The 27,548-nt window shown below is 43.5% G+C and overlaps 1 protein-coding gene and 1 non-coding gene across 5 annotated transcripts in view; both read left to right on the plus strand.

Moving 5' to 3' along the window:
- The window catches only part of LCP1 (lymphocyte cytosolic protein 1), a 51,179-nt gene extending 35,012 nt beyond the window's left edge, over positions 1 to 16,167 (plus strand). For all 4 annotated transcript variants that reach the window (XM_072976269.1, XM_072976272.1, XM_072976271.1 and 1 more), the window contains 6 exons: positions 1,766 to 1,844; positions 2,443 to 2,557; positions 3,462 to 3,595; positions 10,360 to 10,483; positions 13,787 to 13,911; positions 15,836 to 16,167. In XM_072976269.1, coding sequence (XP_072832370.1) covers positions 1,766 to 1,844; positions 2,443 to 2,557; positions 3,462 to 3,595; positions 10,360 to 10,483; positions 13,787 to 13,911; positions 15,836 to 15,968 — 710 coding nt within the window. In that variant the 3' untranslated portion in view covers positions 15,969 to 16,167. The remainder of the gene's footprint in view (positions 1 to 1,765; positions 1,845 to 2,442; positions 2,558 to 3,461; positions 3,596 to 10,359; positions 10,484 to 13,786; positions 13,912 to 15,835) is intronic.
- An 8,151-nt stretch (positions 16,168 to 24,318) lies between these two features.
- On the plus strand, positions 24,319 to 24,390 carry TRNAT-GGU (transfer RNA threonine (anticodon GGU)). The gene has a single exon. It is a non-coding gene; the product is annotated as a tRNA-Thr (tRNA).
- Positions 24,391 to 27,548: the final 3,158 nt, after the last annotated feature.

Raw genomic sequence — 27,548 nt, forward strand, 5'->3', positions numbered from 1 at the left:
AATAGGGACCACAAATAATATTTCTGAGGCAAAATCCATGACAGTTATATTTCGGGGGTTAATGCCCTAAGACTGGACAAAAATCACACACCTTTAGTCAAGTTCTAACAGAAAGAAGTGCCAGAAATGTTTACTTTTCTTTTTTTATCATGAATTAGTCCCAACACTGAGACAGAAAAATCAATACCAAAGTAGTAATAAATGAGTATCACGAAAGAAGGGAAATCCAGTATTGGTTGATCCTTTTCTTCAGCTTTAGCTGGAAATGCAAAATCAATCCATGTTCCAACATTGCTGCATTTGTATCATTTGATAAATTGCGGTCAGGGGGTCCATGCATTCTGTTGGCTACCAAATATATATATCAAGCTCTCTAATCAGCCATTTCCAGCTGCCTCTAGAACATTCCTACTTGAAGGCACTGTCACTTGAAATTCAGCATGTACAACACAGAATGATCATTTCTCCTCCCCCACTGCCTTTCCACCCGCCCCACCCCCATCCCATCCACCCTCCTATAGAAATTCTCCATTTCCTTTCATCATACCACCTTTTTTCCCCTTCAGTCACCAAAACCCTGGGTTCCACTTTGATATCTTCCTCTCCTTCGCCCCTAAATCTATTGAATCAGCAAGTACTAATAATTCTTCCTACAGAATAACTTTGAGATTGTTATTTTTTCCTTTCTGCTCTTCTGGACTCTTATTAAAATAAATCATACACCAACCATTTCAATAGGTCTGAGGGGCCTGGTCCTCCATCCATCAAGCACTTGAATGTGCCCATGTGCCAGTGTCAAACGCTATCCCCTCGGTGTGTTTAATTTAAATGCATATTGCCTGTCAGTAACTCTGCACACTGCTGCCAGGCACATCACAGTACTGCTTTCATTATATCTCTCTGCCTTGCTCAAGAATTTATTATAGTAATAAATAAAGAACCCATAATGACTGTCATTGTCTAATATATCAACCAAAAATCTGCTACCTGGCATTAGAGATCCCTGATTATGGTTCCAGCCACTAGACAGCCTTATCTCTGTGAACTGGACAACACAGACCCCTGAAAAATCAGTCCCTAATGGTTTTAATACAGACCTTGCCTGTCGCTCCCTTTGTGTTCATATTTACACTGTCTCCTACTGCCATTTCCTCTTTATCCGCCCAGATCCTCTCCTCTCTCCTCTCCAGATTTTACTAGCCCTACAAGGTAAAGTTCAAATTCCACTCCCTCTGAATTTAGCCCCTACGAGTCTCTCCTTTATCTCAACTCAAGTAGCAAATATATCTACCTCGTATGCTAGTCCTCTAGCTTGCATGATCCCTCTTTGACGCCTGAAAGTCTTGTTTTTTCCAGAAGGAATGTAAGCCTTTAAGGGCCAACTCGGAACAGTTTCCCCACACGGGCTCTTGCATGCTACTAATAGATGTCGTAGAAACACTTGTTGAATTGAAATGGAAAAAAATTAACACACAGTAGCAACTCTTGGGTGAGGGAGAAGGTATAGGTCAGTGGTAGAGTGCATGCTTAGCATGCATAGGTCCTGGGTTCAATCCCCAGTACCTCCATTAAAAATTTAATAAATAAACCTAATTACCCCCCCCCAAAACAAAGAGAATAGCAGCCCTCATCCAAATCAATTAGAGTTTATATATTTTTTCATTCTATTTTCAGTGTTTATTACAGCCTCTTTCATTAAATTTTGATCATGAAAAAAAGGAGTGTTTCTAGGTGCCTGGAAGATAACCAGTCTTCATTCATTTAGGTGAGACAAGAGAAGAGCGGACATTTAGGAACTGGATGAATTCCTTGGGTGTTAACCCTCGAGTCAATCATTTGTACAGGTAAGAATATTGGGCGACTCTTCCTTAATGTGAGATACCACGATGTGGAAAGATCCCCAAGATTTCAAATACCACCCCCTGTGCAATGCTCTTCACAAAATGTGTGCACCTGGATGAGCAGGGGGAAATGCCAAGCTGAGTGAGGGATGTTGAATCTTCATCTGAGGAACTCACTTCCATCCATCAGCTTTGCTGTGTGCTTAGTACAAAATCATACCCCAGCAGCAAAAGGACTAATTGATACACGTTGTAAACCCAGGATCTGCTCACATGCAGGCCAGACAGTCAGTGTTAAGTTCATGGTTGTGTCTCCTGTGCCATTTGTTAGATCACATTTCTTTTCCCGGAGGCAGCACGTTTCTGTTGAAGGGACATAAGCACCCCACCCTCACCCTCACACGGGGGAGACCTCCAGTAAGTTTCCTCCCCTTCTCTGAAACTGAGTCAGAGTTTCTTCACCTCTAAAGCTAGAGCTACCGATGTCGCCAAGTTTCCGTGAATGTGCCTTGAGCTAATGTGTAAGGAAGTGCCCAGCCCACTGCAGGCCCTTCATAAATGCTGGGGATCTGAGAATTCTCTTGTGTTTGTTCTTGTTCAGTGACTTGTCAGACGCCCTGGTCATCTTCCAGCTCTATGAAAAGATTAAAGTCCCTGTTGACTGGAACAGAGTAAACAAACCGCCATACCCCAAACTGGGGGGTAATATGAAGAAGGTAAACAATGACTCTTCTGACCTTCTAGTAGGCAGGTGAAGTCTCGAGCCTGCAAGAGCGCCTTGTGAATACTTTATCAGGAGGCCAAACTTAGATAAGAAATGTTTATCCAGGGATTCAATTATCGTACAGCAATCAGGAATCTGAATGGTTTGATTAAAGTGGGTTCATTATTTCAGTTGATTACTTGTTTATAATTCCATGTTGGATGTCTTTAAATGTTATGATGTAAAAACTCTAATTAAGGTAATTAGAGCAAGCAGAGCTACAGGGTTGCTTGTCTCTCAGCAAGATCCTCATTCTAATTTTCTAAAGAATTGAAGCCGGGTACTAACAGTTTGACTTGTACAAATCGTATGTCTACTCTCAACGCAATGGGGACATGTTGTTTTGTAAAAGCAGTCACGGGGTTGACGCAAACGTTTCCCTGCATTTCTCGTCTCTGTGAGCTAGTGATCTAGGCATAGTAGCCACGGGAATACCTGTCCCACATCTCAGTCTACTGTGCGCGTACAGGATGGAGAATCCAGATTTGCCATTTCAATCTCTTTGAATTTAACCATTTTAGGAATATTATAGACAGGTTGCCAACTGTAGCCCTCCGGTTATATAGTGTGATATAGCCATGAAAATGTTTGTAACAGTCATTCATTTGGGTTTTGCACTTGAAGTGCACTATGAGTATTTTTGTTAGTGGAAGGGAGGGGTTCTATTGAAGAAAAGGCGGAAAATTATTTGACTAGTTTAGAATCCAGAATTGCAGACCCAGGAGAGACTTGAGAGATCATTCGATCTGCCCTGAAGTTATTTCCTTCTGTGGCTTTATTTTATGATCTGACTTTCTCTGGTATTTCTCATCGTAGAGGTGATGACATTCACTGTTCTCCTCCCTGCTCATTCACAGCTTGAGAACTGTAACTACGCTGTGGACCTGGGGAAGAATCAAGCCAAGTTTTCCCTGGTTGGCATCGGTGGGCAAGACCTCAATGAAGGAAACCGCACCCTAACGCTGGCCCTGATTTGGCAGTTGATGAGAAGGTAATGCAACTCAGGGCAGCGGCATTTTATTGAATGGGTTCTATTATCTGGCAAAATAAAAGACCAGCAATTTTCAGGGATGTGAGTTAATCCAGTAAAACTGTATTTTAAGCTAAACGTAAAACCAAAGGACTGTTGTGGGGGTGTCCTGTTTGGCTTTTTTGTTTTTCTTTCTCCTTTCAGTTCAATCAGTTTTGTTTCAGGTGCTTTGAAAGTCTGTTATTAGGGTCATCAGTGTTTTAGAGTATGTCCTCTCAACGAAACACCCTTTTTCAATGCAGAGTGACCCTCTTTATGCCTGGTAGTACCATTTTCTCTGAAACCTCCCTTTCCTGGTATTAATAAAGCCACTCCAGCTTCTTGATTAGGTTAGCGTTAACATATCTTTTTGCCATCCTTTTAACTGATTTGTGTAAATATAGTCACTTATCTTTCAACGGGACTTTCAAACTAAGGAGAGAAATATGCCCTATTTGCCTACATATTTGTCATTTCAGGTGTCCTTCTTTGTATAGTGTAGATACCACCTGATATGATTTGCCTTCTACTAGAAATATTTCTAATAGAGCAGATCATGGGTGAGGAATTATTTCACCTTCGTATCTGAAAATGTCTTTATTTCATTTTCATGTTTGCAAGATATTTTCTCTGAGTGTAGGATTCTATGCTGATAGTTTTTTCTTTCAGTATTTTGAAGATCATGTTCATTGACTTCTGGCTTCCATTGTTTCCAGTGAGAAATCTGTTGTCATTCCTTTTTTTTTTAAATTGAAGTTTAGTTGATCTGTTGTCATTCTTATCTTTGTCCCTCCGTATATAGTACATCTTTTTTCCTCTGGCATCTTTTAAGATTTTCTCTTAATCACTGATTTAAGCAATTTGATTATGATGTACTTTGGTGTTTCTTGTGCTTGAGGTTTTTTGAGCTTCTTGAATCTGTGGGTTTATAGTTTTCATCAAATTTGGAAAATTTGGGGCTTTTATTTCTTCCAATATGACTCCTGTACCCAGCCACCCTGGTTATTTGGGAACTCCAGGTACACATACATTTGGTCATTGAAGTTGGCCCAGAGTTCACTGATGCTCTAATCATCTTTTTCCTTTACGTTTCCCTCTCTCTGTTTCATTTGAGATTGCTGTTGCCTTGTCTTAAATTCACCACTCTCTTCTTCTACAACGTCTACTGTTAACCCCATTCAGTGTATATGTTTTTGTATCTCAGACATTATAGTTTTCATGTATAGAAATTTGATTTAGGTCTGACATCTCCCATATCTCTTTCGTTAACCTTTTTGAATATATACAATACAATTACAGTAACTGTTATTTCTAGGTCTGTTTCTGTTAACTGATTTTTACCTTCATTATGGGTCACATTCTCCTGCTTCTTTGCATGCCTACTAATTTTTCATTGTATGTGAGGCATTGTGAATTTTATCTTACAGCGTGCTGGATATTTCTGTAACCCTTTAAACATTCCTGAATTTTGTCCTGGGATGCAGTTACTTAAACACAGTTGGATCCTTTCGAGGCTTGCTTAAAAGCTTAATTAGTCTTGAGCTAATTTTATCTCTCAGTACTGAGATCCGCTCTTCTGAGTATTTTACTGGATGTTCCATGTCTCATGAGATTTTTCCATTCTGACTGGTGGGAACCCAATTTATTCCAGCCTGTGTGAGCTCCAAGAATTATCCTGTCCATTCATTTCTGAAAGTTCTTTTCCCAGCCTCCAGTAGTTCCCTCACATGCGTGCACTGAGTAGTACTCAGCTAAAGACTTGCTGCCAACCCTCTGAAGATCTCTGGAGCTTTCTTTCTAGGTGACTGGTCCTCTCCAGGCAGCAGTCTTCTCCCTGCTGTTCTGCCCCTCAAATTCTCGGTGCCCTGGCTTCTGTGAGTTCTCAGCCCTGTCTGCTCCACTCAGGAGGATGGCCATGCTCTGTCTGAGTTCTCTCTCCCTCCACTGCAGCCTGGACCCTCTCCATGCAACATGCTGGGACAGTCAGGGCTCACCACAATTGTTTTCCTTCTCTTGGGGACCACTGTTTTACACTTCCTGTTGTCCAGTGGCTGAACAGCATTGTTTCATATTTTTTCGTTGTGTTTTACATGTTTAAGGCAATGAGTAACCTGGTCCCTGTTACTGCATCATGACCAGTAGCAGAATTTCCTGCTAGTTCTTTAACACAGAACTTTAGATATCTTTTAGAGCCAAATAAAAATTTGATTAACATGAGAGCTATGTGGCCATATTATTTAAACAATGGTAGAATACAACAAAGTATACAGATAGAAAATAAATGGTGAGAAAAATAAGCCATGTTGCCTACGAAAGCATGAGCCAGGCAGAAGTCCTCCATTCCTTAATTAGAACCCATGTTAGTGTGACTTCATTCATTTTTCTACCTGGAAGGAAGCCCTGGAAACCATATGTCACATTACATTATGTCTAACAAGGTAATAGCAGAGACAGGATTTGTCTTGTCCCTAAGCACTTGAGCTTTATTCCCAAGCCACTGTCTGCAGATTCTAATATTTATAATGGTCCTTGGAGTAATTACGTTAGTGTCTCCAGGTAAGGGAGGATAATCAGAAGTGATCATAACAAAGTTAACTACCTGATTTACATTTGCTTTATCAAGTATGGTGCTCCACTCCCCCTTTCTAAACTGGGATCTCTGTAATGACTGAAGGCAGACGTCATAAGCCTTCTCCGGCACAGAAAACTCCAGCGCTAAAGAAACTTTACCGCTAGCCTCTATTTCATTGCATGTATCTAGAACATCACTGAAAGTTCCTAACGGCCATTCTCACCAGTATATTTTCAGAAATGATTTCTGAGCTAGTCTCTATTTTCTTTCACACATGGTTTTAATTCTTAACAGATTGACTTTGGGTACTGATAGCTTTTAAAAAAAAAAAAGCAAAAGTCTTTTTAGTTGCCACAGATAAATCAATCATGGGTTTGGAGTTGAAATAATCTTTGATATTTTCTATTTTTGTAATTAAAAAATAACTCAGGGCAACTCTATTCTATTTCACATTTCATACTATCTGAAAATCACCTTGTAATACGATTTTTGTTTTGGAAGTTTTATAAAAATGCAACCCAATATCATCGTTTAAGGCTGGTATGTATATGATAAAAGTCCAGTTTGTTGCTGTGTCTCCACCTGGTTAATAAGTCATATTGCTCGTGAGTGTTTACAAGAACTGTGCTTATGAGAAAATGGACAGAGAAATATGTTACTATTGACAGCAATGAAATTACTGATAATTATGTAAATACCACCAGAAAGGAATTTTTTTTTCTCTGTGTGCCACACAGTAACAGATCTAATCAATTTAGAGCCAGTTCTAGCTGGAATTTATTTCATTGGATTGCACAGATGCACTAATTTGGTCATTTATCTGGACAATAAATGGCACGTCATTGTTTCCACCTAAGTACAAATGGAAGCTGAAACCTCCCTTTCCCCTTCAGTAGCCTGGAAATCGTTCTCAGAATGGAAAGATGACATGTTGCATGTGTAAATTTGTAGACAAAAGCCTGAGGCAAGAAGGCTGCTGGCAGTGATAGTTAGACTCTGGCAAATGAAACAAGAGTCAGAGGCAGGCAAAAGAGAGGCTGCTCCCCAAATCAAACGGTCTGTGGACAGTCAAGTTGGGACAGGTCCTGGGAAAATAGAACGAGGCTTGTCCCTCTGAGTCACATGTTAAATGAATAAAACAAGTGTCCGATGCCAGGAAGGCATGTAAGTTGTAATCACGGCCCCTCCAGCCGCACACCCGACCCGTCCCTCCACTGCTGGGTGAGGCCCTGGCTGCAGGGGCCGTTGCGTTTTGACAGAGGGCCTTTCAGCCCAGCGCAGTGCGCAAACACTAGCAACATCCAGATCTTATCTGGAAGATTCCGTTTAATAGCACAGTTCCCCCTAAACGTGTTTGATGATAGGGAAATCCTAGGTAGACACAAGCCAAATTGATCTTTCTTTTAAATTTCGGATTTGCACTTGGTGCCCAGTGGACTGTCTAGAATGAAGTCTCCAACCTGATTCTAACCCTTCCTCCCTTTGTTGTTCTGATGTCCCCACAAGCAGGTGTCTGATTCCATTTAAACCCCCGCATCTCCCGTGAGGTGGCAGAAGGACCCCTTTGTGCTCACCAGCGCCGAGTGCCGCCTTGAGGGGCTACTCTCAGACCCCTCAAATGTAGTCAGCTGCCGCCATGATTTTCTTCATGTCTCTCAGTTCCCTTGTTCCTTCGTGGCTTTTTGTATTTGCACAGATAGGCTTTCGTATAGAGGTGAGCTTCTCTTCCGCACCCTTTCCTTCCGAAGCCCAAGAAGTGGGTCAGAAGCCCTGCTTCTGTCCACACAAGAGCATCAGCAAGGTGGGCGGGGCCTCCTGCCGGAGGGAGGTGGGAGTTCAGTCCTGAGATGCGTGAAGCTGCTGGAAGATTCAACTCAGTCTGTTTCTCAGGTTAGATACGAATGTGACCTGAGGGAACAAGTGCCAACCTACTGTTTCTAATGAGTTTACCAGGGAGGAATTCTTAGTAATTCTAAGTAAATGCTAGTGAGTTAAGACACATGCTGTCAGGAAACAAGCCAGTTATCCCATAAAACATCATCTTCATGAAGGGATCAAACCTCAGGCTTTTTCCAAACTAGTAATATTTTGAAAATCTGCCTGAAATTTATCCCATTTGTACTCATTATCCCTTAGCATTTTGACCCCATCTCTGGGCCCAGACTGTTTCTCATCTGGACTTTCTCCTTGCTTTGCCCTGGAGAAACTCTTGTTTATTTCACACACTTCTCTACTGTTTCATTTACTAGACGCCCAGTACATACTGGGCCCTCTGCTGACTCCTGCAAACACTGTGATGAACATAGTGTTACAGACAAGGTCCAAGGGGACATGGTGGGCAGAGACACCCACATCAACTCCATCAAAAGCTCTGGGAAACAGTTTGGGAGCAAGTGGAATGATAGTGATTAGTACTCAGCATGGGTCAGAAAAATGATGCTCGAGCTGGAAATTGTTCAAAGGATGAGAAATTCACTAGAGGGTAAGGATGCCCACCGCAGAGAGCACAGCCAAGTCCCGGAGGCAGGAGGCCGGAGGGCGCAGGGCGTGGTCACGAGCTGCTGATGGCCCTGTATGGTTGAAACGCGAGTGTGTGTGTCTGTGAAGGGGCACAGGGTAAGGCCTTGAAGAAGGGAGGGGAGGAGGAAATCGGAGACGCACTGAAAAGGGACACTTGGATCAAACTGTGAAGGGACTCATGTACCATTCTAAGGAATCTGACCTGGGTTCTTCGGGCCTTGAAGAGTTGCTTTAAATGACATGACCAGGCAGCACTTTACAAAGGTGGTTCTGTGAGGAGGAGAGGCCAAATGAAGAGGAACCAGCTGACGTGAGGGAGGCTGGGGAGGTGTCATTGAGAGGACCCAGGTGCCAGATTGGTCAATACGATTTTATTGTTTGATAAAGAAAAGTTGCAGAAGCCCTTTTCCTCCCTGTCTCCAGAGACAGGAAAGTGCTTTGACCCAAAGGAAGCCGAAACTGGAGGGAGTCACCCGGTGGCTTATGTAAGCAAAACCCCGGGCACCCAAGTGGAGGGTGACCTCATCTAGGGAGGCCCTCCAGACATGACTCAGTGGCAGGATACTTGAGTTTCAGTTTGGACAGTGTACACTGCAACCCCAGTCTGCAACCCCAGTCTGAAGGTCTTTCGTGGGTAATTTGACCCCCTCTTACAAGACTGAACCGTGAGGCCAGAGGACCTGCCCACCTGCCCCCTGCTTGGCTCTCTACTAGTAGCCCCTTGTCCAGAGGGATTGGCTTGGGGAACAGTGAGTCTTCTCTGCTCTGTGGAATTTTAAGAGCTAAAGCATCTTAATGTTTTCCCCCAAAACCCACTTCTCATAACACTATGGATCAAAGGCGATTCTCACCCTCGGACTAGAGATGAACTTTGCTCCGTGTAGTCCTGATATTTCTACTTCTATAATATATGGAGGAAATGTTTATTTTCCCTTTATTATGTTGGCTTTTTGGGCTTTTCTAACATTGAATTGTGCCTTGATGTTAATGGTTCCTTTAAGAAAAGCATCACTGCTTCAAATCCTTGGCTCCGTTCTCTTTCCTTCTCTTGTCTTCTGCTTTCTCTTCTGACAATGACAGTGCTGTTCCCTCTGCATCGCTCTCTCACCATGAATTTACGTTTTGTTATTCTAAAAGGAACTGATATTGTTATATATTCTTTTTATCCTCAAATGTAATGTTGTCCAGGCCATCTTCTGTGACAAACCCAGGGAAAAAAAGAACTTTTCTATACTGGCAACTCTCTGTGATAAAGAATTATTTAGCAACTCTTCTCCAGAAATCATTCTTTTTATTTTTATTGAAGTACAGTCAGCTTACAGTGTTGTGTCAATTTCTGGTTCACAGCATAATGTTTCAGGCATACATATACATACATATATTCCTTTTCATATTCTTTTTCATTATAGATTACTGCAAGATACTGAATACAGTTCCCTGTGCTACACAGTAGAAACTTGTTACTTACCTATTTTGTGTATAGTAATTAGTATCTGCAAATCCGGAGCTCCCAGTTTATCCCTCCCCACCTCCTTTTTCCCCTGGTAACCATAAGCTTGTTTTCTATGTCTGTTTGTTTCTGTTTTGTATTAAAAAAAAAAAAGACACAAATGAACTTACTTACAAAAGAGAAATCATTCCTGATTTCGCTCAGGTACACACTGAATATTCTTGAAGACATTGGAGGCGGGCAGAAGGTCAACGATGAGATTATTGTCAACTGGGTGAATGAGACACTGAAGGAAGCGGAGAAAAGTTCATCCATCTCTAGTTTCAAGGTAACATGCTCTGTCTGCTGCTCACGGCCACCAGAGCTTCGTGCTCATCTTTACCGTGTTCGCTCTGGTTTCAAGGGCGACCTCCAGGGAGAGGTCTCTGAGGCTCCCCTCCCATTTTGATTTTGCTTGAATGACCCAAGCATTGTTTTGATGTTCCTAGGTCCATTCGTTGACGAATTTCTTGTCATTTTCTCCCATAATAACCAATTTAAAAAACCCATTTTATATGTGATTTCAGGCATCGTTCTTCCGAAGGAATAAGAAACATAATATTTTTTAAGTGTGTACAGCTCCATGATTCAGATTATTAACATAATGAAGGTGAAATGTAAAACGCTAAAAGAGCTCCCAGGCGGTGTTTTTTTGAGAAAAAGCAGTGTGTACTTGTATTCAAATCCCCTTTTTATTAATCACAGCATTATATTTTATTACATTTCTTGGCTCATGTTTTATACATTAGCTGGATCCTTCCTCCAGGGCCCTGCACACTTGGTCCATATTAGAATGTCTGTGTTGCATCTCAACTACATTTTTCTGGTTTAAAGGTCAAGATGGGGGGAGGGGCCCCTTCAGAGTTACGTTAACAGGGTCGGTGAGGCAGTTCGTTGTGATATCAGTCCTCTGCTTCAAAATCAGGGAAAAAGTGGAAATTCTCTCCCCTCCCAGAAGAGGCAGAAGGGCTGTCTCTAGGCTGGGTGAGCTCAGCACACGAAACAGCTGGCTCGGTACCCCCTCCACTTAGCATCCCTTGAGTCTGGGGAGCCGAGCAGAGGTGGGAGTGGAGGCTGGGACAGATGTGAGCAAGTTCTTCCATAAAGAAAGCGGGATTTGCCTGCACCCCAATGTTCATAGCAGCACTATTTACAATAGCACAAAACATGGAAACAGCCTAAATGTCCATCAATAGGTGACTGGATAAAGAAGATGTGGTATATTTATACAATGGAATACTACTCAGCCATAAAAACCGACAACATAATGCCATTTGCAGCAACATGGATGCTCCTGGAGAATGTCATTCTAAGTGAAGTAAGCCAGAAAGAGAAAGAAAAATACCATATGAGATCGCTCATATGTGGAATCTAAAGACTCATGGACAGAGAATACAGACTTGTGGTTACCAGGGGGGTAGAGGGTGGGAAGGAATAGACTGGGATTTCAAAATTGTAGAATAGATAAACAAGATTACACTGTATAGCACAGGGAAATATACACAAAATATTATGATAAATCACAGAGAAAAAAAAAAAAGAAAGCGGGATTTGGAAAGGCGGTGGAGAAAGGCACTCTCGGGATGGATCGTGCTCTGGGTACCAGGGGCCCCTTGTTTGTCCTGGGGGCTCCTCATTTCATCTCCACAGATGCAGTGAAGACAGCTTCACCACTTTCCTGTTTTTACAGTCAGGGAACTGGAGCTCAGGTGACTCCTGAGGTTACAGCGGGTAACTGCAGGTGGTGACCCATCTGAGAGGGGAAAACACCTTTTAGCTGCGAGGTGAGGCTATAGAGCAGAATGTATCGATGGGTCACGTGACCATGGCCACACAGTAACCGGTTAAACAGCCCCATGGGTGCATCTCTCTGTAAAACAGCTGTCCCTTGGCAGTGATGCTGCCCAGTGCGTTACCCTGAAGCTTCTGGGATGGTCCTGTAAGGACTTACTCATGGAAATGTTTGACTGGTTTTTTTGTTCCTTGTGATGCTCTGGGCTTATTTTCTTCTGTCCTCTCACTGAGTCATTACAGAACTGATCAGGTAAAAAGGACCACAGAAGGAAAATGTCAAATTAGCCCCACACTGCTTTTCAGTGAAACCCTTAAAAAATAAACACAGCCCACTCCTGATCAACCACAGTGGAAATAGCCCTTGTCCCTCCTCACCTATGAACGTGGCCAGCTGCTGGCCGTTTCTCTGCCCGTCAGCCCACTGAGACTGTGAGAAGAAAGTAAGAACGAAGGCAAAACTTGTATCTTTCCGTGTGGCTTCCCCTGTGCTTCTTCACCAAAAAATTCTGTGGAGATAGAAGCTCAGGCTAGTGGTGGAAGTTAGATTAGCATTATACATATGTTGATTTTAATTTTGTGGTAGTCCTTATATTATCCAGAAGTAAATAAAAACGGACCCATTATATTTTTTAAAATATTATTCTTGGAGGGATGTACAGTTCAGTGGTAAAAGCGCATGCTCAGCATGCGTGAGGTCCTGGGTTCAATCTCCAGGACCTCCATTATAAATAAATAAATAAATACATAAACAAACTTTTTAAAAGTATGTTATTCTGTGTCTACAGAGGACCAGTGCTAAAGACCTTGCCTCTAGCAGGGGTCCTATGTCTTGCTTCTTGCTTAGAATTGGTTCTGATTTGGACCCTCAAGGTGTGAGGCATTTGGACCTGACTGCTCAGACGGTGACACGCAGTTGCCTCTCCGTGTCTGTACTCACAGGTCCCTGGGGAGAGAGAAAAGATGGTGCAGAGTTTTGTGCGTTCTCACCTTAGAAGCATTCACAGCTCTGGGTGTGCCCATCAAACTGTTTACAAAGTGCCAAAGAAAGAGCCTAGGATTTTAAGTCAGAATAGCTGGTTCAAATCCCAGCCCCACCACTTATCAGCAAGTCATTTGACCTCAGAAGCTCCCTTTGCTCGCTGTAAATTAAGATTAGCTGCCTCCATCCAAGGCTACGGCAACAAGTGAGATAATCTATAGAAAGTGCTGAGCACACCGTGAGATACAAACAAATGTTAGTTACTGTCGTTGCATCTAATATAATTGCTGTCACTGTCTCCCAGACTCTTTTCTTTCCCTGAGGTCCCTAGGAGAGGACCATTTACTGAAATCTCCTGTCCAACTGAGACCTCGTCACTGTCCCTGCCCGTTACCCCTGGGATGTTCCTCTCTCAAATGAAGCAAGATTCCTCTTAATATCTTTAGTCTTTCCTTTCTGATGTTTTTTTTTTTCAAATCATCCCTTCCTCTACCAATAACAAGTAGTTAAATAAAACATATTTTAGCCCCTCTGTTTTTCTCTAGTTGTGCAAACTTCCTTCCATTCACTATTTGAGAATGACCCTCTGTCTGTGGGCAGACAATGGGTTTCCTCTGCTTAGTGAGCCACCGGGAGGCTGCGGATGTCCCTACAGAAACGACAGTGGGTTGGAAACGCCATGTGCCACACACATGTGGCATTTCCCAGACAGGATGTATATGTTTCATCTTTAAGAGGAAAGAACCACCCATGACCCTTGAGCCAAATAGAAATAACTCAGAGGCATATTGATGAAACCCATGCTTTCTCTCTGTGCAGGATCCAAAGATTAGCACAAGTTTGCCCGTTCTGGATCTCATCGACGCCATCCAGCCGGGTTCCATTAACTATGACCTTCTGAAGACAGAAAACCTGAACGATGAAGAGAAACTCAACAATGCAAAGTATGTAGCTAAACCTGAGGTCCGGGAGGGGAGAACCAACTGGCCGCTGGGCAGCTGTGAGGTCTAGCGCCTGTGCCTTTGTGCAGACATTTTAGTTTCACTGTTGATGCTTTTTCTTCTCATGACTTATGGGTTCCCACCATCATTATTTTCGATACCATGCAATAGCAGGTTAAGGCCCCAAGACAAAAAACAACTAAAAACAATTGAAATGGAAAACAATTGACTCTTTCGATTGATAGGCAATTCTCTAGTTTCAGAAAATCAATTTCCTAGTCATAACCTTTGGGAGACTTCCTAAATAAAGTCCACGGTGGCCACAAATATAAACCCCCCTGTTTGTGAGTATCCGTGGATGTGCGTGGGCAGAGGTGGGGCCCAAGACCAGAGTCTTCACCAGCTTGAGAGCAGCTGCCATTTGCACATAACCCCAGCAGCGCCCTTCTCTCTGTTCCCAGTTTGGGACAGTGGGGGACGTGGGTTCCTGGTATGCGGATGCACAATCTAGTGGAGAGAAGATAAGTAATTAGACAGCAGTTACAGCAGAGTGTGATGGATAGTATGGAAGGAGGATTCCGGGTGCTCCGGAGGGGATGGAAAGGGAACTGAAGCCCTGCTATGTAGCATCTAAGCTGGGGTGGATCGAAAGGACCAGTAAGGAGGAGCCCGACAGGTGAGAGAGGTAGGACGAATATTGCAGCGGAAGGAAGGACATAGATGAAGACCCAGACATTTTTTTAAAAAACAACAGAACAAAAAGACCTTGAGCCTAAATGTTCAAGGGGGATGTGATAGGTTTAAGGAACTTGCTTGAGGATTAACAAATCTTAAGTTGTTCAGCTGAGATTCAAAGTCTGACTCCAGAGCCCAGGTTGCTAAGCACTATCTTGAAAGGGCAAAAGATACAAAATTATTTAGAAAAATGAGTACAAGGAATTATATACAACGCTAAAAAGTGGCTGTGGTGGCAAGATTAAGCATGGTTGGTTTTTTTGTTTTTTAAGCTCTAGTTTCTAACTTTTGAACAATTTTTCCTCTATATTTTTAATGGAAAAATAAATTTTATTTTATTAATAATTAATATAGAAGAAGTGATTGAGAGATGGATAAGGAGAAAGAATGGGGAATTACTTCTGCCTGATGCTCTTAATTTAATTGATGGACAGAGTAAGAGTAAAGGTATTTTAGCAGAGCAGAGGGAGGGGTAGGGCTCGGGTGGATTGGAGAAGCTCTGTAGTAACCATTACCAGATAATAAATGAAGCGAGTAAAAGAACTGCCAGGTAATAGTGGGGGCTCATTTGAAAATAGATTACACCTAATAAAAATTATCTTCATCTAACCATAAACAGAGCAAAAAGATTCAGATGCAGCTATGATAATCTTATGTGAAAAATGTGTCATGTAAAACTCAGTTATTCTACTGTTACAGTAACATAAATAAATACACATACATGTAGGCGAGGATTAGAAAGGAACAAGGAGTGAAAGAATTGATGTATAAGGTCGAGGTATTACAGACAGACGCCCCCTTTCTTCTTCCTTGTACAAATGTTCTTACAGTTGAAACATAGTCTGCAGACTTTCCCTCGCACACGTTCTTGTTCAGTTCTATGACTTTTTCTGCCACTGGACAGCCCAAGAGAATAAGCATGGTGTCGGCATCAAAAGGGGCGGGAGTTAGGAAACTCTCCAAGGACAAATAACAAATTTGGTAACTAGCAGGAGGCCGGACCGCACGTCTGATGGAGTCAGGAGCTTTGTCGAACCCAAATCGGCCCACACACGTGGGAGGGAGCCTGTGATTGGCTCCCGCCACGCGAGGAGTGAGCTCTATGTGTAGTCTATAGCACAGAGATGGCGTATATAGAACGACTGTAACTGATCCTGAGGGGTCCCCTCATTCTTCCTCTTTTCTCTTTTAGGTATGCCATCTCCATGGCCCGAAAAATTGGAGCAAGAGTGTATGCCCTTCCAGAAGATCTGGTTGAAGTGAACCCCAAGATGGTCATGACAGTGTTTGCTTGCCTCATGGGGAGAGGAATGAAGAGGGTGTAAGACCCAGCGGGCCGGGCTGGAGGCGCATGCGCGTTTTTGACTGCTCAGCCCTGGGTGCTCCCCGGAAACGCAGGGACCCGTCAAGCATTTCCAAAGATTTCAAGTTGGTGACATGATACAAGATTCCAAAAGGGGTATATCTGTGCAGCCAAGTAGCCTTCGTGTATTTAACAGAAAATGCTTTATTCTTTGCAAAAGATCCAGTCTCTTACAAATATTTTTTTAATCATTGAATTGATTGCTTCTTTGAATATCTAGAGGAAAAAAAGAACTTATTATCGAGGCACCCTTCCCGCTTTTGCCATTGGAGTCAAGTAGAGAAGCCGCAGTGTTGTTAATTTTAACATAATCTTTCCAGCCAGCTTAATGTGGCTGCCTTCTTGTTCAAGGTGAGAACCGGGAGGGGAGAATCGTCAAACCAGTCCTAAAACCGGCTTCTGGAGGCCAGCGTTTGATCTGTTGCAGCCTCCTTCGCGTCGCCCTTCCCCTACACTCTGTCTGCCTGTGGCTTGGCTCTCCGCCCTCTCAGAACTATGCCTTCTTCACGGCCCCGCTCTGCTGACCAGCCTCCTTCTGGGCCACTTGGCTCAGCTGACAAATCAGTCGGGCTGTTGGGGTCCCAAGAGTCTCTGGTAACCTGCAGAAGACTCGTCATCAGAGCCTTTTCTCAGGACGAGGGTCCCAAATGTCATCAGATTTTGTTTGTTCAGTCAATAAGAAGCCCTCTGTTTTTAGCCCTAGGATTTGGGCTCAGACTAGATCTAACATCCTGCATACTGTGCCTTCAGATAGATTCTTAACTCTCTCCGCGGAAGGTTAGATCCAAGGAGGGTGTCATTGAGCAGAAAGCCACTGGGGGGCAGTGTGGAGCCATAATAGAGCATCTGCCCTTTGGTGCTGCCTCTCCAGATATTTAGCCCTGATATTACGTCTAGTTATTGTGGGATGGCTAAATCTCTGGTGCCTGGGAACCATCCTGCTCTGACTTCATTTGTATTTAAATCCTCCTGTATCTGATTGCTTCCAGGACATAGTATCAGTGTTTACTTTTTTGATACCCCTAAGCTCCCAGGGGCAATATGTGCCAACAAACGGTGCCCCCACCCCCCTCCCTCCAACACACACATATACACACAGACTTAGCTGGCTGAGTTGCTTAACAAAGAGCTAATTTACTGGATGTTTGAAGAATTCCAAAACAAAAGCAGAGCAACAGTGTGAATTTGAGCACTTCTGAGAGATTAAACAATTTCCTTGAAAACCTACCAAAGGCTAAATTGCAGCAGAGCATTGGACACCCACAACTCGACCCCCCTCTCTTGTGGTGAAAGGGCTCATCACTGAGGTATGCTCTTTAGGGGTGCTATGTAATGGAATTTGGCCATTTTCCAAAGCAATTGAAATGCCTCACGCTGGATCTATTCCCTGGTAGTGGGCTCAGGAAGCCAGTGCGTGGTTTCTCTGGGCCCATCCCCTGTATCTCTGCTGCATCTGAATGCAAAGTGGTTGGCTTTGTCTTAATCTGCATTTAATGTAGCCTCCGATGATTCTCCCCCATCTGCCTCCAGGAAGAATGTTACTGCCTTAAGGGTAAATGAAGGTGAATTAATGTTCAAGACCTCTCCAAATAAAATCCTCCCTCTGTTGGATGTCTTCTGAAGGTTTCATAAGAGTGTACAATAACTCACTCGTTCATTCATTCAACCAACATGCACCAAGGGCCTGATGTGTTGCGCACTGCGCAGGGTTTGGGGACTATGCCTGTAAATGAGGCCGGCATTGCACTCAGCTGATCAGGAAAGAAAGCTGTTAAACAATTAACTGACAGGAGTAATGAGTGATTAATGAGGGCTGGGCGTGACAGGCTTAGCAGAGAGGAAACCGTCTAAGGAGATATATTTTAGCTGAAAACTGAAGTTAGACCAAGAAGACCAAGAAGAGGAGAAAACTAAAGGTAAGACACAAATTCTCAGAAACACGTCATGAACAAAAGCCAGACCTGGGGACTGGTGTGAAATGGCTTCTAAGGTGATTTGAGGAGGAACCTTTGAGGCCGGCAGCCCCTGGTGGCTCCTCTCTAGCTTGGGCTGGTAGAGGAGGGAGGGGTCGGCTGCGGGGTTCTGCCGCAGCCGGCTCCCGCGGGTGGGCTGCTGGGACAGAAAAGCCTCTGTTTGGCATGGTCACATCCTGACCTGCAGACGTGTCGCTCACCTACACAGCTGCTAGGAGGCTGGGCTTTTGTATGTGCCCCTGCACCACCAGTGGCTGCTTTTGGGAGATGGCTCTTTCCTGGCCAGACTATTCCTGCAGCTTCTACCCTCAGGAGGTAGCAGTCTTCGCTTCATATCAAGAGGCTGCCAGTGGTGAGTGGTGTTCTTTGTGTGTAGACTGCGCTGATGGGTCTCCTGGACAGAAAGGCCGAACGGGTACAGGAAAACAGAAGAAACACTACCAAGGGAAGAAAACCAAGACTCTGGGGGAAGAGGCTAAAGGAATGCGGCAGTGGAAGCATGATCATTTTTCTAAATTTTAAAGTCTTGATTACATTTTCGTCAACCAAGTGTGGCATCAGAAAGTCAAATTGTCCTCAAGGGTCTTCAGTGGAAGGTAGGCCACCTCCCCACCCCCGTGTCTCGTGGTGTGCTCTGGAGTCCGCTCATATGGGTTCCCATTGGCTCCAGTGTTAAACCACTGTTATCTTGAAATTGGCCATGGTGGGCGTGTTTTCACCCCAGAAATGTTCATACACCGCAAATAGGGGTTTTTATCCCCTGAGATCTGGTTTAGCAACCCACCCCTACTGTCCCAATGCCTTAGTTCCCCTCCCAATTGGCAAGCACTGTTACAAATTCCTTTTGTATCCTTTTAGAAATATTCTATGCACATGTTATACACACCCTTTGTTACAAATATTAGCACTCCATGCACATCACCCTGCATCTCACTTTCTTCACATCTTATCTTGGAGATTGGTCCATACTGTCAAATATAGACCTGCCTCAGTCTTTTCAACAGGTGCATTTTATTTTGTTGCATGAATGTGCCGACCTGTATTTAACCAGGGGCCTATAAATGGGTATTTAGGTTGTTTCAGTCCTTTGCTACAGCAAATAAAGCCACAGTGAATAATATTATATCCACTTCTGCACAGAATGGTCATTCTAATATAAAAGATACTCTAGCAAAGGCATTGAACACTGGAGAGTAACACCTAAATCCTCCTCTGAGGTTTCCTCGAAGTATTTGGCAAAGAATCCTGAGCTGGGATGGACCCCTGAGCTCATCCCAACTTCTCCATTTCAGGTCTGAAAAAGCATGTTAATCCAGCAAGGAGATAATATGTACATTCAAACTGTAATACAGAGCAGACTGATAAATGCTATAACAAGTGTGTAAATAAAGTATGGGAGCTCAGGGCAAAAATTAACTCTGAACGAAGGATTAGCAAAATTTTGCAGAAGAGCTGACCTCCCACTGATGAGAAGTGATCAGGAACCATGCCTCACCATGTTGATGTCCCTACAGAGCCAAGCATTTTCTAGATTTTTAGTAAGAACTGGATACCTTTTTAAAAATTGATTTGTATTAGACATAAACAAATGTTTCCTGACTGAGGGAGATGCCAAACAGAGAGAAGTCACTGTGGGAAAAGTTGTGAAATAGACCTACCCGCAGAGTTTTTAGAAAAGGAGGATTCCTGTATGTTTAGGAATTATGGCATTCGAGCCAGACTGATGCGATGCATTTTACTAGATAGGCTTTTAAAAGTCTTAGCCAACCTAGTGATTTTATCCGTCTAAACACACGCACGCAACCTGCACCCCAGTGTTCACAGCAGCACTATTTACAATAGCCAAGACATGGAAACAGCCTAAATGTCCAGCAGCAGATGACTGGATAAAGAAGCTGTGGTACATTTATACAGTGGAATACTATTCAGCCATAAAAATCGACAACACATTTGCAGCAACGTGTATGTTCCTGGAGAATGTCACTCTAAGTGAAGTAAGCCACAAAGAGAAAGAAAAATACCATATGAGATCGGTCATATGTGGAATCTAAAACAGAACAGAACAAAACAAAACATAAATACAAAACAGAAACAGACTCATAGACATAGAATACAAATTTGTGGTTGCCAAGGGGACGGGGGGTGGGAAGGGACAGATTGGGATTTCAAAATGTAGAATAGATTAACAAGATTACACTGTATAGCACAGGGAAATATATACAGGATCTTGTGGTAGCTCACAGTGAAAGGAATGTGACAAGGAATATATGTATGTCCATGTGTGGCTGAAAAATTGTGCTCTACACTGGAATTCGACACAACATTGTAAAATGACTATAACTCAATAAAAAAATGTTAAAAAAAATAAACACACACACGCACACACCATCTAGTCTGTACCTTGGAGCACAATTATGGTCTCGATTGTAAGAAGTAGGTAGACTCAGCCCACCTTCCACTAGCCCATCTCAAACTGACGCTTAACGCGTGGGAGACGTTCTGCTGTGAGCCCAGTGTCCTTGCACGGCTTCAAGGCCCACCTTCAGAGCAGTTACTGTGCTGTCGTCATACAGCAGCTGCTGAGAAATCGACCTTTGTTCTCCGTCCACCCTAGTGTGCACTCGGGTTAAATCCCGGCAGTGCTCTCAGTGAACTTGCCACTGCCCGTCTCTGCTGGCTTCATGATCCAGTAGCCAGAATGGACGCCCAGACGAGTTAGCAGTGCTTACCGATCCTCTTGTGAAATCTAGTTACTCGGACAGTTTCCTAACAAAATTCCAGTAACCAAATTCTCAGCTGCCAAGGACTGCTCTTTACTCAGTGTCCTTTCTCCCTATTTTTTGGAAGGCAGAGTTTACCAGTTGAGTCTGTACATGGGTGACCAAAAAAAAGGGGGGGAAATTGTGTAAATGTTTTTCACATCTAAAGTCTGCATAGACTTAGTCACCCACCTTATGCCAGGCACAGATAACTTAGTCAATATCCACTGTCTCACCTTTAACAGCTCAATAGGGCCACAAAATGGCAGTGATTTTTGTATTACCTGGCACGTCAAAATCAGGGAGTTCCATTTAAGCAAGTATTTAGGTTACTAAAAAGTTACCCTATGTAATTTTTGGAATAGCAATTTTTAGAGGATTAGAATGCATGCAAATATTTGATTCTAAAGCCCTGGGCAATCCAACATAAAAGTTAACGATTTGGCAGGCATTTGGGGGTTGGGCTATACCGTGGCCCCACTGTTAAAGAGTCTGAATGTTCAAACCTCCTTGCTGTAAGCGTAGTACTCAGGCCAGGGGCACCTGGAAGCTGGTTAGAAATGCAGAATCTCAACCCCACCCCAGACCTACTGAAAATTTGTGTGTACATTAAAGTTTGAGAAACATTGTCCTAAAAGAAGAGCATTCTTCTTAAAAGGTCTACAGTTGATAGGCAGTTAAATTTTAACCAGCTTTAAACTAAATGACACATTCTCAATTACACTAGACTTGAGAGATTAAAATCACCCTCCACTAACCTATTCCCACCATCATTGTTCATTTGAGGAAGCCAGGGAACTCTGCCCTCCATTTGGGTGTCTCCCTCATCACCCAGCCTTGCCTTTTACTGTCCCTCTCCCCCTTGGACCCTCTCCTCCCTGTGGCACCCACTCCCAGACACAGGTGCCAAAAGTTGCATCTCTCTGGTCCTGCTGGGTACACTTAAGGTGCCTCTTGGCACAGCCTTCTCTCCCTGGCTGCCCAGGGCTGCCGCTTTAATGTATCTGACCCAGTTGTTACCGCATCACTTAAGTCTTTGCTCCTGTTCCTTCACTACCTACATCAAACCTACTGGCTTTTCTCCCACCGTCTCTAGAGCAATCTCTCCACGACTTCCAGCGGCAGCTAAGTAACTTAGGGAACCAAGCTGTCCCAGAGGGAGCGGATCATGGCCCTTCAGTGCCTACTCTTTTCTCCTCCAAAACACACACTTTACAGCGCCCTTCTAGGGGTATAGCTTCATCATTGTTATCTTCGCCGAGTCCCTAATGGCAAAGAAAGAGGGAAGTGCCTTCCAAATGAACAACCACACATGCAGAGGTCCAGGGGATGGGAGGAGCTGGTTGTCCTTGAGGAACTGAAAGGCCAGCATGGCTGAAGGAAAGTGGAAACAGCCACCGATCACAGATAAAAGGATGAAACAGATGGAGAGAAACAGATGGAGTAGTGAGAGGTTTAGGGATGGTTCTCAGACTTGAGGGTGCTTGAAAATCACCCGGGGAAGCTTGTTAGAACACGGATTTTCCAGATCCCACCTTGAGATTCAGTGCTTTAGAGAGCTGGTGGGCCCAGGAGTCCGCATTTTCCCACAAATACACCCAGAGATTCTGGGATTCGCAGATCACCCTTGGAGAAGGACTCGTCCTGATCAACTATTCTCAGCCCTGGCTGCACAATGGCCTCACCTCAGGGGCTTTATAAGATGCTGATGTCTGTGCCCCTCCCTCCGAGGTTCTGGTATAATTGATCTGATGTGCAGGTAGGGCAGCTGGACATTTAAAAGATGCCCACATGACTCTAATTGGCAGTCAAGTTTGAGAACCAGTAGTCAACAGCCTGGTGTACTCTTCAAAGGGCCAGCCCGGGTGGAGCATCTTAAAAAGCAGAGAGACCAACAGAAGGGGGTTTAGAAAGGCAGAGTGAAGGGAAGGAAGTGTTCCAAGGACAAATCTCGCTTTTGTCATATCCAGCCAACAAGTATCTGCCTCTCTGGGTGCCAAGTAACACTCCTGGGGCCACAAGGCTCAGGCTCAGTGTTTCTAGCCAAAGCGAGGGCATCAGAACCCAGGATGGAGCTCTCTGCCTTCAAGCCTCAAACCCCCCACTGCAGCAGCTCCTGAGGTATCATCTTTCCTCCCTCTCAGAAACCCAGAGGGCCAGCCATGCCAAGCTTTGTGCAAATTATAAAACTGCTTCGCTGTGCATGAATAAACATGAGAGAGAATGTGTAGAGGAAAGGAAAACATTTATCAACGATGTGTCTTCTAAACCTCCCAAGATCATGCAGCTTTAATGGCTGAATGATTTTGAAAGGAAAACTTGTAAATTGAGCTGCCCCTGAACTCATACTAAAATGCCATGAAATTAACTGACTCTCTCTGTGCTGCACACCCAAGTCGGGGCCAGTCCAGTTCACAGTTAACACACTGCCTTATCCTCAGGCCGCTCCAATCAAGAAGGCAAAGCAGCCTTCTTGGGCAGGTTACCTTCTTAGGCACCATCTTAATAAAGGCAGAGGATTATAGCTCTTGAAAAAAACACTTTCTGTATGATTTTTGCCACCTCATGTTCCAAATTGACTGGAGAACAAATGGGCAAATTAGCTGGGCCCCAGGAAGCATGAGTCAGCCAGATAGATCCCCCAGGACTAGATTGCCTTCCGGGCAGTGACTCACCACCTAACTCTGGGATCCGCAGAGGAGAGGACAGCTGTCCCCAAGGTCACCATGACCTGGAAAAGGCTCTAAGCAGAGAACACGTTAGCACCTGGCAGCTCTCTTCCTAGTTTGTCTTCTTTTTATGAATGGGATATACTGGGCACTTGTTCTGCCTGTCACTTTCAGATGTTATCCCATTGGGTCCCCAAACAGCCCTCAGAGGTGGGTTATCATTAACCTCATTTTCCTGAAGAGGAAACAGCACCTCCGAGAAGCTAAGAGATTTGCCTGTGAGCTAGGGGTGGAGAGCATCTGATCAAACTCTTGTGTTCTTTTCACTTCCCTTTCTCTCCCTCCACCACCCTTCTTCATATAATGAAGTCAACTCCTAAGAGTTAAATTTGAGGAATTTGGGCTGTACACGACTGTGTAACTACCACCACCATCAAAATAGAGAATATTTCCCCCACTCCAAAAAACTCTCCTGTACCTCTTTGTAGGTTAATCTCTTCCTCCTCAGCCCCAGCCCCTGACAAAAACTAACCTATTTCCTGTCTCTGTCATCTTGCCTTTCATGGGTCCAGGGTATATAAATACCTCCTATAGATCAGTGATAAAACAAACCATCTGACTCAAAGTCAGCAAACAGTTTAAATAAACACACACACACACACACACACACACACACACATTTATAACCAATAAGCGTAGAAAAGTTTCTCAACTTATTAGTCATCTTAAAAATTTAAATCAAAGCCCAGATTAGACACCACCACACATGTACTAGAATGGCTAAAATGAAAAAGACTGCATCAAATAACAAGGATGTGGACCAACCAGGACTCTTAATATATGTTGGTGGGAGTGTAAAATGTGGTACCATCACCTTGAAAAGAGGCACAGCACCTACTCATTTGGGGGCAGGGGACATAGCTCATTGGTAGAGCACATGCTTGGTGTGCATGTGGTCCTGGGTTCAATCTCCAGTGCCCCTGTTAGGGGGAAAAAAAAAAGAAAAAAGGCACAACGGTTGCCTCTAAAACTAAACATCTCCATGACTTAGCAATTCCATTCCTAGATATTTATACAAACTAAAATGTATAAGCCATCAAAAAAGCCTTGCATAAGCATATTCATAGCAGCTCTATTCATAACAGCCCCAAACTGAAAACATCCCGGATAGCCATTACTAGGAGAATGGATAAACAGTGTCATATTACTGAGTAATAAAGAGCAAATGAATTACTGGCACATGCAACAACATGAAAGAATTACTGAAACATGCTGAGCAAAAAAAATCCTGACCCAAAGCTACATGCTCTATGCTCTAGACTGAATGTTTGTGTTACCTCCCCCGACCTTCCCCTCATTTTTTGTTGAAACCTAATCCCCAGTGTGATGGTACTTGGAGGTGGGGCCTTTAGGAGGTGACTGTCATGATCGTGGCAGCCTCGTGAATGGGACTGGTGCCCTTATAAGGGAGACCCCAGAGATCGCGCCAGCTTTCTCTCTGCCGCGTGAGGATACAGCAAGAAGGGGCTCTTCACAATGTTACCAAACGCAAGTTCTTGTACCAGATGCACAGTGAGGCCAAACAAACTGAAACATCAGAGTCTGGAGCAGAGAAAGGTTTACTGCAGGGCCGAGAAAGGGAGACGGGGTGGTTCATATCCAAGAAAACGCTGAACTTCCCTAAAGGGTCTCAGCAAAGCATATTTAAAGGCCAGGTAATGGGGATGGGGTCACAGGGTACATGATCAGATGTGCACAATTCCCTGACTGGTTGATGTTGAGGTAACAGGGTGATCAACACTATCAACCCCTAGGCGCCAGAAGGTCTGGGGGCCCCGTGCTCACGATCATCAAGTAGTTAGTTTCTTCCCTTTGGCGGTGGGTTTTTTAGCATCTGAAAAACTCAGGAAATACACATAAGATACTGTGAAGGAAAAACCGGGCTGGTCTAACAAGATAACTCACAAGTCTAAGTATTGGAATACTGATCTGAGTTCTGCTAGACTAACTTGTAAATCTAGGTTAATTAGTGTTGGTTTGCTGTTCATGTTTTTTGCTAGCCAGCTGGGTTTTCAAAGATACATATCTGGCTTTGGAATGTTGGTTTGCTGCCTCCCCGCCTCCACTTTTGTGATGATAATGCTGCTAAAGCTGTTCCATGCCTATTGGCCAAATACCCCAAGCTTGTACTTTACCCTATAAAACCTCATGCGCAAGTATTGGAGGTGCTCAGAGCTTCGGAGCAGAAGCCCCTCTGAGCCCGCCGGCGTAATACATCTGAGGACTCCAGCCCTCTGAGTGGTGCTTGTTTCTTGACTGGCCTGTCGTTTCCATAACAATACTATTAACTGGGTACTTCGGAGGAAGGTGTGGGGCCGGTATCTGTTCTGAAAAGGCACCGCAGGGTCCTGATGGTTATAACCATGTATTGAGCCAGTGCCTTGGTTTTGGACTTCCCACTTTCCAGAACTGTGAGGGAAAAAAAGTTAGTTATTTAAGCCACCTAGTCTACAGTGTTTTTTGTTTTAGCATCCCAAACTGACTAGGACAACATGTGATTCTACAAAGTTCTAGAACAGGCAAAGTTAATCTATGGTGATAAAATCAGAACAGCTGCTGCGCGAGTCTGTTGGGTAATTGACTGGGAGGATGGGCAGGAATCTTCTGAAGTGATGAAAATTTCCTGTACCTTGACAGAGGTGTGGGTTACTCAAGTACGCATGCTTGTTGGAACTAATCTAACTGTATACTTAATAGCTGTGTATTCCACTGCCTGTATCTCAATTTTAAAGAGACATTGCCCACTGTTACCTAGGACTGGTTTATGATAGTTGCTGGTCTGTAGGAGACAAAGGAATAGGTAAACCAGTAACTAAGTCATATCACCTGACTGGTGGCTGGATCTTTGAAGGCCACGATGTTATCACAGCATAGAAACTCTGAAAACCAGTGTAAGACAAGGTTCTGGACTGGAAGCCCAGGGGTCTCAGCAAGAGCTCTGAAAAAATGATAACCATAAAAAAAAATCAAACAATGAAATAATTTAAATGATATTTGAAAATACAATATAAAGACAACATGGATAATGTAGTCTAAACAAGACACAAAGAATGAATTAGAGAGTTTGAAGATAATGCTGAGAAAAGCACCCAGAACTCAGCCTACAAGGACAAAGATTATGGTTTTTAAAAACATGAAAGGACAGTTTCAAGACCTGGACGGCAGATCAAGGAACTCCAGAGGGAGCCCCTAAAAGGGACTGGCAGAGATCCAATAGCTGAAGAAATAATAAAATGATTTTCCAAAATTGAAGAACTATCTAAATCTTAGGATCAACAGTACATTCTGTGTACTGAGCAGGATGATAAAAAGTAAATCCACATCTAGACCAGAGGAATGGATCTGAGGAGCACCGAAAATAAAGATAATCCCTTAAAAGTCATTGAGAAGAAAGCTGACCTGCTGGGGAACACCTTCTAGGCGGCAGATTACAACCACAAAACAGTAGATGCCAAAAGACAACTGGAGACCTGCCACATTAGACCATTGCATCCAAACTAGTCTTTGAAAGTGAAGGCAGAATAAAATTATTGTTAGACATGCAGAGTATAACAGAATTTACCACCGTGGGACCTTAACTAAACAAAGGAATTTTTTCAAGATTGCTTCAAGAAGAAGTGTAAACCCAGAGGGAAAATATAGGATACAAAAAAAATAGCATAAAAATTGATAAAATTTGTCAGTAAATTTTAACTGTTGTTGACTGTTATTTTAAGGTTTCTTTTTGTGTTTATAAAATAAGGTTCAGTTCACTTGGGTTAGTTTTTCTTTCCCCTTCTCCCCTTTAGTGTGGTTATGTTATTTATTTGGAAAAAAAAATTAAGTTCATCTGGTTTTGTTTGTATTCATGTTATTTACGGGATTGTTTGAGTATGTGAAACATTGAAACTGGTTTGAAAATTCAGAGGTATTCAAAACGTTTTACTCAAAGAAGTGTCCTTTCCCCCTTGCCCCGCACCCCCCATCTCTTCTACCCTGTTCTTAGTCTCACTTTTCCATCGTTTTTCACTCATTTACTGCAGATAACCCATCTCGTTGATTTCTGGTCATCCTTCCTGTGTGTCTTCCTCCACAAATGAGC

Source organism: Vicugna pacos, chromosome 14 (genome assembly GCF_048564905.1).
Source record: "Vicugna pacos chromosome 14, VicPac4, whole genome shotgun sequence".
NCBI lineage: Eukaryota > Metazoa > Chordata > Mammalia > Artiodactyla > Camelidae > Vicugna > Vicugna pacos.